Source organism: Pseudoliparis swirei, chromosome 2 (genome assembly GCF_029220125.1).
Source record: "Pseudoliparis swirei isolate HS2019 ecotype Mariana Trench chromosome 2, NWPU_hadal_v1, whole genome shotgun sequence".
In the NCBI taxonomy this organism is placed as follows: Eukaryota; Metazoa; Chordata; class Actinopteri; order Perciformes; family Liparidae; genus Pseudoliparis; species Pseudoliparis swirei.
In genome coordinates, this window is record NC_079389.1 from 4,289,622 (window position 1) to 4,303,217 (window position 13,596).

The following is a 13,596-nucleotide window of genomic DNA, read 5'->3' on the forward strand; positions in this document are numbered from 1 at the left end:
TCATTTCCCTCCTCCTGATGGTGACATCACTTGCAATCGCTGACAGATGTTAGCTGACATCCAGGGGGGAGGGGGGCTTGTTAAAAAATTGCAGATAATCCATATTAGAGCTGCTCTCGTATCTTTTAAATCTTCCTTTAAGCTATATAGTCTTCAATAAACACACAAGGTTGCGTCTCAATCATCCCCCAAACAGGGATCTAACATACATGTTCCATGAGGTCATGTCCCGGGAGAAGTCACATCACAGGCTGGAGGAGATGAACTCAAAAAGTTAGCATGAAATGCGTCATCCATTTAATCAAAAGCACACTTGAAGGACTTTCTGAAGAAAAAAATGGAATTTGAAAAACTAGAATCAAGGGAACCATCATCCACCTTCACACATTGTCCTCAACCAGGGAGTTTAAAATACACAGCAGAGGGGGGTTCACTTACCACTGTTCCCATCTTGACTCCTCACAAGCAAGACTTGAGCCACGGAGACCGCCAGAAAAAGAAAAGTCCTTATATGCACAGACTCCATCGTGTCTATAAAACAGACATGAGGCTTTTCCTTGTGCGAGGGAGTGAAAAAAAAAAGGATGAAAAGAAAGAAAATGTAGAAAATCACTCAGGTTTATCACTGCACCACCATGAGGACAAGAGTGCCTCTCCTTGTAAGCAGCAAGCAGACCCAGCCCAGACTGCGAGAGCACTTTTTTTCTCTTTCTTCTTCTTCTCTGTATGTGTGTGTGTGTGTGTAGTTACAGCTTTAAATGAGAAGAATGCTGGCCAGACCTAATTTTCCTCCCCCTTTTGTCAGCCCTCCCATAACCATCCACTCACAGGGCTGATGTGGCTGTGGGAGAACTACACCCATGTTCACAAGTTCTCATTCTTTCCACCTATTCTTTTCTGGCTATCTCTCGATGCGATAGTTGCAACTCACGGTGGAAGATGGGAAGAAAAAGATAAGAGAAAAAATGACTTTATTTGTTTGGAGGTGTCATTTTTTATTTGTGTGTGTGTGGGTCGCCTAAGCTAGATCGTAAAGAAAGAGCAGTTTAATTGCTGTCTGTGTGGCACCGAACAAGACACACACTGAGCTCAGATGCACTCTTTACTGGGCAATTAAAAGTAAGAATAGAGTTTATAACAAAACCGTTTTCTGATGGGGAATTGAAATCCGGAAATTGGAGCGTGCGTGATCGCCCGGCGCTCATGTTTGGTTATTGAAGCAAACAGTTTTAAGTGCAGAAAGAGAGATGGAAAGCAATGTGAAGTGAGGCTGACAGTCCCTGTGGGTGGTCAGGACTCTACAGGTGGTCATGATGGGGATTCCAGAGTGTAAATATAGAGGAAACAAATCTAGGGGTCAACACCTCTTGACTCGTGGCGAAGGACCTGGACTCCTCCCACAGCGCCAATAGCAGATCAAAAATCAATAATATTGATCACTAAACAATCTTGCGAGTGTTTGATTTGGAACAATGAGTTCTCAATGGGAAATATAGTACACTTGATATAAGACGTAGTTTTCAAAGTTGACGCAACATGCCGCGTTCTTCCAAATCCAAAATGGCCGACGTGGAAAATGTGGGTTACACTCCTTCTGGGAGGGGATGGAAGGATGGGTCAAACCATGATACGGGTCAAACCATGTATGGGTCAAACCATGGTCCGGGTCAAACCATGTATGGGTCAAACCATGGTATGGGTCAAACCATGTATGGGTCACACCATGGTACTGGTCAAACCATGGTATGGAGTCATTTTCCAGTAAGGTTTCTTCCAGTAAGGTTGCTTTTGGGTATTTTCATACACCTCAATCCGTTTCCCTTAAAACGTTGTTCCCGGTAAAGTTCCATTGTACGAAAACATCACTTTTCGGAGGCCGGCTGGCCGTAGACATATACGGTGATGAGTCAACTCTAAATTTGACCCAAGTGAGACTCCTTGCATGTTGAGCCATACCTCCCAAAACGACATGAATGGATCTGTTGTAGTTTCGTCCTCTGAGTCATTTAAACGTGTCGCGGGGAAGCCATTTAAACATCTTTTGGGAAAATTAGAGACATGTTGGCGGAAAAAATTACTGTCACGAGCAGTTCTTCTGTTCCATTCAGTTTTTTGGGTGAATTATGGTCAGGATCACGATGTTACCTTCAGTTCACACTTAATATTCTTCATGTTCAACTCTTTAAAAATAAGAGCACCAAAGTGTTTTCCGCCCCAAACTTTGCCACACACAAATAATCCTGACGTGTGTGACGGGAAAGAGCTGTGTGCCGGCCATGTTCACAAGGTGCTAGAAGCATCGGGTGATTGGCTCTCCGTCAGACAAGGTGTGTGTGTGTGTGTGTGTGTGTGTGGGCATAGAGAGAGAGGGGAGGGGAGTATAAAAGACCAGAGCAGAGCTAATGAGAAAGACAGCTGTTTTATTGTTGGCCCCGCCCAGAAAACCAGGACAGCCAATCCTGTGAGTAAGACTCCCAAGAAGCATCCGTTTCTTTCCGTGGAAACATTGGTGAAAAATGTGTTTGGTCTAATTGTTAGCTGAACCATCAGTATGTGTATATATATATATACACATATATATATATACATACATAAATATATACATATATCCAGATATAAACATACATATATATAGATATACTTTTTCATTACGTTATTAACTGTTTTATTAGTGTTAATGGGTCGATGTGTCTTTATATATTAGGTTTTACTCACACAACGTTCATGCACTAATAAAGCTGCTGCAGGAGAAGGAAAATAAAAATGGCCCAACCAACACCGTCCTCCATTTCACTCCTCCGTCTCCCAACTCTCTGTTTCAGTCCAGATCTACGCCTGCCTGCCAAAATATTGCAATAAAACAGGCCCTGCACACACTATCACACACTATCGGCAACCATGACCTCACCAAGGGCCGCAACCAGGAACTAACTTCTCAAAGATCACGATATTATCAGCGAGGCAGAAATCCTTCGACTTCTGTTATTTTCTTGTAAACTCAAAGGGGGGATGCACATGGAGCCTATTGTAAAATGCAGACCTCCATGATGTTTTCAGAGTATATGTCACGACTCAAAAAACAGGACCCAAAAGCACGACTCCAATGTTCAGGGTAATCAAAAGGATTTATAGAAAAACAGAAAATCACAGCTATGCTGGAAAAACACTTGAACAAAGTACAAAACAAAATCACAACTATGCAGGAAAAGTAAACCAGGACAAAAGACTACACTATCAAGAAGGATCAGGACGAGACAAGAGCCGAGACAATCTGACACAAGACACAGGTAGACACAGGCTTAAATACATGAGGAAATGGGGAACAGGTGGACACAATCAGGGGTGGAGCAGACAATCACAATAACGAGGAAACTCCGGGGCAGGAAATAAAGTTTCTGAAATGAGAGAGGGCAGTTACTACAAAATAAAAGGACATGGAAAACAGGACTAAAACCTAAAACTTAACACAACCGACGAGACATGACAGTATATACATGGTGATGTCCAACAATCACACAGAGATAACTAAATAAACCTGGAGATTACCCCCATTGTTGTAAATATGACACTATAATCACAATAATGATATCTTTTTTTATATATATAGCACTTTTCCTTTAAAAAAATCCTTTAAAGACCAAAATGGCCGCTTTGACACATTTTAGTTTTTCTTTGTACTAAAAACCTCTAACTTTGTTCTGCTTCACTTTCTTCAACGTCAAACTTTGCAGGGAGAATGTTAACACATTTAAATATGATTTGTGAGAGTTTTAAACCTTTCGACTGCCTCATTACAAACATATAATCAGGGGTGCACATAACTGGTACGCAGGTACGCAATGCGCAAAAATAATCAACAATGCGTAATGCCACTTGTGTTACTTCGCGCCTTTGCGTACTTGACCGATCTGATGTTGATCATCTCTAATCAGCAGCATGTCATTTCTGTCTCTACGTGTCGCGTTAAAAACTTCTCGGCTCTCCGTCTCGCGCGCCGCAGAGCTCCGATGCCGGCGTGTGCATAAAAAGTTATGTGCACCCCTGCATATAATCCTCCTGGAAGTGCTTTTTTTCAATTCGGACCTGACATTTTTATATTTTTTCTGTGTGCCATCTTCATTAATTCTTACCCAGTAACATGTAGACTTATATGTACACATCTGAACAAAAGACACATTTTTGTAAAAAGGTAAAAATCTAAAAATGATTCAAATAGCCCTCGTGGTTGCAGAGATACAGCCTTTTTAGTTTGGGTGTGCAATTTTTGGAGAGGACTAAAAAAAGCGTGTTGCTTAAAAAGTTAAACAAATGAAACTGTGATTATGAGAGCATCAATTCAATTCAATTCAGTTTATTTGTATAGCCCAATTTCACAAATTACAAATTTGTCTCGGAGTGCTTTACAATCTGTACACATAGACATCCCTGCCCCAAAACCTCACATCGGACCAGGAAAAACTCCCAAATAACCCTTCAGGGGGGAAAAAAAGGGAAGAAACCTGCAGGAGAGCAACAGAGGAGGATCCCTCTCCTAGGATGGACAGATGCAATAGATGTAATGTGTACAGAAGGACAGATTTAGAGTTAAAATACATTCAATGAATATGACAGAGTGTATGAATAGTTCATAGTAGGCATATTCCACGATGGAGACCTCCACGATCCATCAGGCAGATGGCGGTGGGGAGGAGGAGGGCGGAGTCTCAACAGGACAGTGGCGTAGTCATGAGCAGGAATTCCACGACCCAGACGATCCATCAGGCAGATAGGATCTATGCCGTCTCATAGGGTCCAATGACCCCATGAGACGTAAAGTCAAAAGGACTTCCGGGGAGAAAGCAGAGTTAGTAACGTGTGATTGAGAGATGAAAATTCATCCTTAAGGAGAGAAAAAGAGGAGATAGGTACTCAGTGCATCCTAAGACGTCCCCTGGCAGCTATAAGCCTATAGCAGCATATCAAGGGGCTGGACCAGGGCAAACCTGATTCAGCCCTAACTATAAGCTCTGTCAAAGAGGAAGGTCTTAAGTCTACTCTTAACGAGGTGACTGTGTCTGCCTCCCGGACTGAAATTGGAAGCTGGTTCCATAAAGAGGAGCTTGATAACCAAAGGCTCTGGCTCCCATTCTACTTTTTAAGACTCTAGGAACTACAAGTAGTCCCGCATTTAGTGAGCGTAGCTCTCTAGTGGGGCAATATGGTACGACAAGCTCCTTAAGATATGATGGAGCATCACCAATCAAGGCTTTGTAGGTTAAGAGAAGAATTTTAAAAGTGATTCTTGATTTTACTGGGAGCCAGTGCAGAGCAGCTAGTGCAGGAGTGATGTGATCTCTTTTCTTAGTTTTAGTGAGAACACGAGCTGCAGCATTCTGGATCAACTGGAGGGACCTAAGAGATTTATTAGAGCAGCCTGCTAATAAGGAGTTGCAGTAATCCAGTCTCAAGTAACGAACGCTGAACCAATTTTTCTGCATCTTTTGAGACAAGATGTGCCTGATTTTTGAAATATTACGTAGATGAAAGAATGCAGTCCTTGAGATTTGCTTTACGTGGGAGTTAAAGGACAAGTCCCGATCAAAGATAACGCCAAGATTCTTTACAGTGGTGTTGGATGCCAGGGCAATGCCGTCTACAGAATCCACATCACCAGATAATTGATCTCTGAGGTGCTCAGGGCCGATTAAAATTACTTGGTTTTGTCTGAGTTTAACATCAAGAAGTTGCAGGTCATCCATGTTTTATGTCTTTAAGACATGCTTGAATTTTACAGAGTTGGTTGCTCTCCTCTGGTTTTATCGATAAATATAGTTGAGTGTCATCTGCATAACAATGAAAGTTTATGGAGTGTTTCCTGATAATATTGCCCAAAGGAAGCATGTATAAGGTAAATAAAATTGGTCCAAGCACAGAACCTTGTGGAACTCCGTGATTAACGTTGGTGGTTATCGAGGCGTCATCGTTTACAAATACAAACTGAGATCGATCTGATAAATAGGATTTAAACCAAATTAGTGCCGTGCCTGAAATGCCAATCGACTGCTCCAGTCTCTGTAACAGGATGTCATGGTCAATGGTGTCGAATGCAGCACTAAGGTCTAACAAGACCAGGACAGAGAGGAGTCCTTTATCTGCTGCCATTAAGAGGTCATTTGTAATTTTCACCAGTGCCGTCTCGGTGCTGTGGTGTTTTCTAAATCCTGATTGAAATTTCTCAAATAAACTATTATGATGTAGAAAGTCGCACAACTGATTTGCGACCACTTTCTCAAGGATCTTGGAGAGGAAGGGGAGGTTAGAGATCGGTCTGTAGTTAGCCAACACCTCTGGATCCAGAGTGGGCTTCTTCAGGAGAGGTTTAATAACAGCCACCTTGAAGGAGTGTGGTACGTGGCCTGTTAGCAGAGACACATTGATAATATCTAATAGAGAGCCGCCAATTAAAGGCAAAACGTCTTTAAGCAGCCTCGTCGGGATGGGGTCCAAGAGACAGGTAGACGTGTTCGAAGTAGAAACCGTTGAAAATAATTGGTCATCAAAAGGAAGAATATTATTGTAGAAGTCTGCTATATTTTTTCTTTCTGATTCCTCCAATGGGAATGCAACACGAGAGTTCAGGGACTTCTCCGAGCACGACACACGGCGACTAGCAAAAGGAAGAAGAAAAAAGCAGAATAATTCTCTCAAGAGTCGTTTCCACATCTTTGTCAAATTATCAAAACAATCTGAGCCTGTGAGCAATAAGCACTTCTTATTGGACGAGCCACGAGCTAAATTACCCCTTCGAGAGCCTGGTGCTGTGTTTAGGGACAGTTGTAAACAGAAGTGTTTTCCACAGTAAACACAGCCAGAAGGTAGTTAAGGCAACTTGAGAACACACGTTTTCTAAAAGATCTCATGAAAGATTGATTCTTACATCAAATCACACAGAACCCTGAGCACTGGAAGAGAGAGAACTCAGAGAGAAACGGGCAGAGAGCCTCGGCGAGTTTCTCTCTGGCGATGTCAGCGCTGAGCCGACTTCCTACAGTGGAAAACTCTCCGCGCTATCTGCTCCTCCAACTCTCCTCCTCCAACTTTCCTCCTCCAACTCTCCTCTCTTCACTTAAAACTCAGCCTGGAGTCTCTGCCAAGGCTTCTGATGACTTTCCCCCCCTTTTTTCCTAGCATGCAGTTTCATGGTATCATCTGCTTAAGTAATTTTCCCCCCCTTACACACACAACACACACACACACACACAGACAGACTCCCAGAAGACATTTCAGGCAAGTGAAACAATAACAGGAGACAACTTGAAACAAGGAGAATCTGATTTTCCTTAACAGAACCAAAAAGGTACAAAACGTCCAACACAAACCGACATTTCGTGTTTGTTTTTCTTCCCCTCCTTCTTACACGAGTTGTAAAATGTGATGTGGAGAAGCGGCCATGTGCCCGTCATCTGAATATGAGATTATATCCTTTTTATGTAATATCAATCAGCCTCAATCTGTCCTCCTGATTCGTAATCATTATCCTCTATTGTCATGTGGGATTAACGAGTCATAAATATTGTGGTACTCCTTGTTCAGTGTGTGTTCTTCTACTTTGAAGGTTTTTTGAGCTTCACTTGAACCAAAATCTTTAGTTTTCCCGCCGTAACGGAGGATGAAACTTCTTTGATCTCCTATTTCAAAATGTATACCTGGGTTTCAGGTAGCTGTTGTTGTTTTTTAGCGTGAAGCATGTTCCCGGAAAGCATGAGTATACCTCTATGCCGGGGCGGGGGGGCTCTCCTCAGTGCCCTTATATGTGAACCCAGGGATGACTTCCTATACCCCAAAGAGAAATGAATTGTTTCCTCCGTCTTCCTGCTGAGCTCTTGACTCTCAGGGCGAAGGAGGAAGAAGAAGAAGAAGACGAGCCTCGGTGAAGCCGGAATCAACTGGATCTTCCTGTATTGTGCATTTACTTCACTTAATTATCTCCTGAAGAAAAGATGGATTTGTTTGATCAAAAATAGGCTTTTTTCCCCCAGCTTGACAGAAACTTTCACATATTTGGAAAAAGATATAGTTCGGAAAAAGATATACTCTTCGCTGACTATAATAGTCACGATGAATCCTCTAGTTTTAGACGGTAACCTTTTGGAATCGACGACCATTATTAAAAATTTTATAACGGCATAAACAAATGTTTTGGCCCATTGAGGACGACGTTAACACATTATGAAACTAATACGGGGAAGGTGGAGACATGAAGAATAGACTTCTATACAACCAGAGGAGTCGCCCCCTGGTGGTCAGCAGAGAGAATGCAGCTTTAACACATGAAGCATTGACTTCTATACAACCAGATGAGTCGCCCCCCTAGTGGTCAGCAGAGAGAATGCAGCTTTAAGACATGAAGCATTGACTTCTATACAACCATAGGAGTCGCCGCCTGGTGGTCAGTAGAGAGAATGCAGCTTTAACACATGAAGCATAGACTTCTATACAACCAAAGGAATCGCCCCCTGGTGGTCAGTAGAGAGAATGTAGCTTTAGCACATGAAACATTGACTGTTACATACTGTTTTTGGCAAATAAGAAAATATTTAAATATTATATAAGCTCTCAGAAAGGTGCAATGGCCCCTTAAAGACCTAAAAGGACTAGATGTGTTCATTCAAACTCGTGTTTCCCTTTCCCCACTGCCCTATTCACATATTTCCTGACATCTGTGTTTCTGACTTTGTAATTTGTGCCGAATGCTCTTGAATAGTTTGTCGAAGGTGCTATCGAAACAAGTCCCAACAAACCGAGCAACCAATAGGAATGCAGCGTGACAAATGAGAAAACAAAGCCATATAACACAAGTGATCGGTCAGTGTCTCAGAAAAAAAGTTCTTGGAGGGATTTCCTCAGTAATGTGGGAGGACTTACACGTGAAATAAGCGGAGCATCACATTTATGGCAAAAAAAAATATTCTCTTCATTGGAGAAGCGTTACCGGGAAAACGTTCGGCCTCCAGTGTGTGTCAGTCTGGGTGTATATCAGGAGATCATTATTGTAACCACAGATTTAAGATGTAACATTGAGAGACAATGAAAAAAAACTGGAAAAAAACAATCTTTAAATATGTCAGTGGAGCCATTTGTCCGACAGCCCGTTACCCGCTGCTCCAAAGATACAAACAATGTCTAATTATTCCATGAACTGATGTCCTCAGATCTTCCCAGTGGCATATTATCTTCCCATGGCGAAGGTATGACCCTGAACCTAACCTATCTCACTCTTCATGCCTAAAGCCCAACCAACAATGGCAACAACCCATGAGTCTTTGGATCACGCCTCTCCCAGTAGCCCAAAAAAATCAAGTTGGTCAATTGGAATTGTTCCGTAAATCAAGATGGTTCCGTATTGCCGGAAACGTGGCCATTTGTTTTTAAGATAAATGGGTCTTTTGGTTCAATGGGACCTTTTTCGGAATAAAGGGGGTATGGAGCATCAGAACAATTCATTTTTAAATTCAGTTTATTATATATAGCCTAATATTACAAATTTGCCTCAGAGGGCTTTACAATCTGTACACATAAGACATCCCAGGACCTCACATCACATCAAGAAACAATGGGAACTCCTTGATTATTAAGACCAGATATGGGATATTTTCCAAATATGGGGGTTGTGGAGCGTCAGAACAATGGTGAAACCCAATAACTACACATTAATCTACCATGATCTCACATTTCTTTAAGAGCCTTTAAGACCTTCCACTGATGCAGAACAGCTTCTGCTATTTGGCGCTTTGCCTCCTTTTTAAATGAGCGGTGACGGCCGGAGAACCGGAACAGCCAGAGCAAGAGAAGTGGGTACATGAAGGTTTTCAGAGCGGCCTAATGTCGAACCGCATGTATATTTTGGTTTGACATGGTTGTGGGGAAATGATTTGCACCTCGTGGAAAATGTGAGGAGGGCTGAGGCCACCGAGCCATGAGTCATTGGCCAGCTATCTCTGAGGGGGGATGGAAGTCTTGCCTCGGAGTGCCGGACTCAGACGTGTGTTTACTCTCCAGACTGGAGGAGCTGAGAGGCTCCAGAAGGGGAAACGGTGGACGGAAACGTCGCGTTAAACCTTTTCACGAGCGACGACTTCGAACAAAAACATTTCGTACAATGAAATGAAGGTGCTCCGAAATATTTATTTTTTTATTCGCACAATGTGTGAAAAAAGAAACCATAGATGCGCCTATATTTCAACATGGATTAGATTAGCTGAGGAGGATCTATTATCATAACTTTAAAAGGAAAATGGCGTCTCCTTGTCGACTAACAACGAGCAGACATGAAGCATATACTTCTATACCACCAGAGGAGTCACCCCCTGGTGGTCAGTAGAGATAATGAAGCTTTAACACATGAAGGATAGACTTCTATACAATCAGAGGAGTCGCCTCCTGGTGGTCAGTAGAGAGAATGCAGCTTTAACACTTGAAGCATGGACTTCTATACAACCAGAGGAGTCACCTCCTGATGGTCAGGAGAGAGAATGCAGGTTTAACACATGAAGCATATACCTATATACAACCAAAGGAGTCACCGCCTGAAAAAAGAAAACATAGATGCGCCTATATCTCAACAAGGGATTAGATTAACTGAAGAAGATATATATTATCATAACTTTGAAAAGAAAATGGCGTCTCCTGTTTTTTTCATTTATAACCAGGGGTGCACATAACTGGTACGCAGGTACGCATGGGCGAAAATAATCAACAATGCGTAACGCAACTTGTGTTACTTCGCGCCTTTGCGTACTTGACCGATCCGATATTGATCGTCTCAACAGCAGCATGTGTCCCCCCCCCCCCCCCCCGTAGGTGGACGTCACAAAAGCTGACGCTACATATGGAGTGAGTACCAAACCCCATCTCCCGGTACTCACCTGAGTAACTCACTGAAAAAGTTATATGCAACCCTGTTTATAACGTTATAATTTGGCCAGTTCTCAACATTCATAGGATATTTTTCTTCTTCTTTTCAAGCTGTGGTTCGCCTCAGTGGATGTTCCCATGAGATCATGGCGAGTCAGATAAGATGCAGCAGTCTGGGGGGAAAGTATGACGACCTCTCAGGAGGACGTCCAACTCTTCAGCTCACTCTGAGCCGACGTTAGACAACTTCCCAAGGACCACGGAGCTTACCCAGTAAATCCTGAAGAGAACGAGCAGTCGGCCTCTCTTCACGACAGAACGATTGTCTCCACACGGCTCTCAACATGGCGGAGGCTAGCGTCGCTAACGGTGCTAACAATGGCAACAGCGCCTTTAAAACTCACAATTTTTGAGCAGTAGCAGGATGTCATTGTTGTTGTTGTTGTATTGTATTCAGTCAGTCATTGCAATACAATACACTATTATTCTCTATAATATACAAAACAGAAAGACTGAAAAGGTATAAAAGCAGAAATGCTTATATATTCCTATTCTAAGTTATTATAATTAAATAAATCAGAAAATGTATATAAAATAAAGAAAAATAATAAAGGAAATAATAAATAATATATGTGGAGATAAATATATATATATAATATAAATCCACATATATCTTCCATATATATACGTTTCAATCACACTTATAACCCTCAAAAATTGTTTTATAAATAATCCCTTTGGAAAACCATAAATGAGTTGACCATTCTTATATCCATTTTAATGTTGTTCCATAATTGGACTCGTACAATAGAAACACATCTTCTTTTAATCGCTGTTTTAGCCTTCTGTACAGTAAACTTACAAACATCTCTCAAATCATATTACATACAAGTACAAATTTAAGAACAGCAGCACAGTGGACCAGACAACAGACAATGACCACATCAGGTTCAGTGTGGGTCATTGCTTTGCGTTATGGATTATTGAATATAGTGAGTTCAGCGAAAACACCGATACCTCCTGACAGAACCGATCATTCAATATAAATCAGGTTAGCGTTAAGTGAAAGTTTGTTTTAATGCTAATTTGTTAAATGTATGCAAAATAACATTCTCAAGGTTATCTTTATTGTCAATTTTCCATTTGTGGAACATACAGAAGATCAAACGTATGTTTCTCTCTTGTCCTCCATGAAATTAGTAATAATAATAGTAATGAAGTAATAATAATAGTAATAAAGTAATAATAATAATAGTAATAAAGTAATAATAATAATAGTAATAAAGTAATAATAATAGTAATAAAGTAATACTAATAGTAATAAAGTTGTCCAGACAGATTATTGCATATTGCAGCCGCTATAAATATTTAATGACCACGATGAGACTCTCACCTTTATCTTGGCTGCAATATACTGACGATATTTGATGAGGATTCTTCATGACTTTATAGAAGTAATCAGGTTTTTTTTTTCACGACCTCCCAATCTTGCACATTTTCCACTCGAGCACATCAGAAAGTTCTCACACTTTGACTATTTTTCCGACCCCACAGGCCTTCTTCCTCTGGGAACAGGACTGAACTTGCATGTTTTTTGTGGCTTCAACGTGGAGGCAAAGCACTTTGCGAGTCCTCGGGGCCTGACTGATGTTTGGTGGGGGGGTGGGGGGGGCTAAGACCTGACTGAAGAAATACCAGCTCAATCTGACACACTGTGTCGGTCACGATGGGGGGGGGGGGGGTAACAACAGGGGAGGAAGTGTGACTTCACAAAGCCATTCTTCAAATCTCTGTCATCCGGGTCGAGAGGCCACGGATAACAGGGATCTCAAGCAGGCGCGTCTCTAGGATTTGGATACATCCGGGGCTTAGCCAGTGCGAGCGTTGTTACGTGCGCCTGCTGCCAGTCTGACTCCGCTGTTTTGGTTGAAAACATTCGGGGCTAAAGAAAAAACATCCGGGGCTAAATCTTTAGCCCCGGATGTTTTTTAGCCTAGGGACGCCACTGATCTCAAGTGGTCTGCAGACCCCTAACAGTGGTGAACTCGTCCGGAAGGATCCCAAGGCTTTTGTTGGAGGTCCCGCCTCCACCGAGTTGTGGCCCCGCCCCCCGAAGTCTTCTTCTCCAACTGCACTGTGAACGCCCCCACGGGGAGGAGGCGTTCTGATAGGTCGACATTAAACACTTCTTTTATGCACGTATAGCCCCGTGTAGGTTACGCCTCCTCGTCCTGTCGATTAGGCCACGCCCCCAAAAACATAAGAAGACAAAAGTACATTGCACATTCAAGGAATTTGACAAAAAAGAACACTGTGTAATAATAATGATTTTACATTAAAATGTACAATAAAAATATCGTGAACAATTATTTTTTTTATTAAATAATAAATGCATGTTGGATTATTGATTATTGATCATATGACATTGTTTTCTGAGTTTCTTCTCAATGTTTTCAGGTCATAGGATCACGCTACAAGCCTCGAATTCCAAAAAGGGTACTTGAAATTAAAAGTATATATTTTGGGGTTATTCCTGCATCCCCTTAATAAACGCTCCTCCTCTCCTCTGTGAGTTCCACCTCCTGAGAGAGAGACGTGGTCTCGCTTAATTAATCCTGGATTGAAACTCTCAGAGTTTAGGCTCGTTACAAAAAATATATATTCCAAATTCAGAAAAAAAGAGACTTACTCCAGCCCAACTGT

At 41.9% G+C, this 13,596-nt stretch overlaps 1 protein-coding gene across 1 annotated transcript in view; it reads right to left on the reverse strand.

Annotated features, from left to right (window-relative positions):
* Positions 1-700, reverse strand: part of col5a2a (collagen, type V, alpha 2a) — a 43,460-nt gene extending 42,760 nt beyond the window's left edge. Inside the window, exon 1 of the mRNA XM_056426878.1 lies at positions 439-700. Coding sequence (XP_056282853.1) covers positions 439-526 — 88 coding nt within the window. The 5' untranslated portion in view covers positions 527-700. The remainder of the gene's footprint in view (positions 1-438) is intronic.
* Between the last annotated feature and the right edge of the window lie 12,896 nt (positions 701-13,596).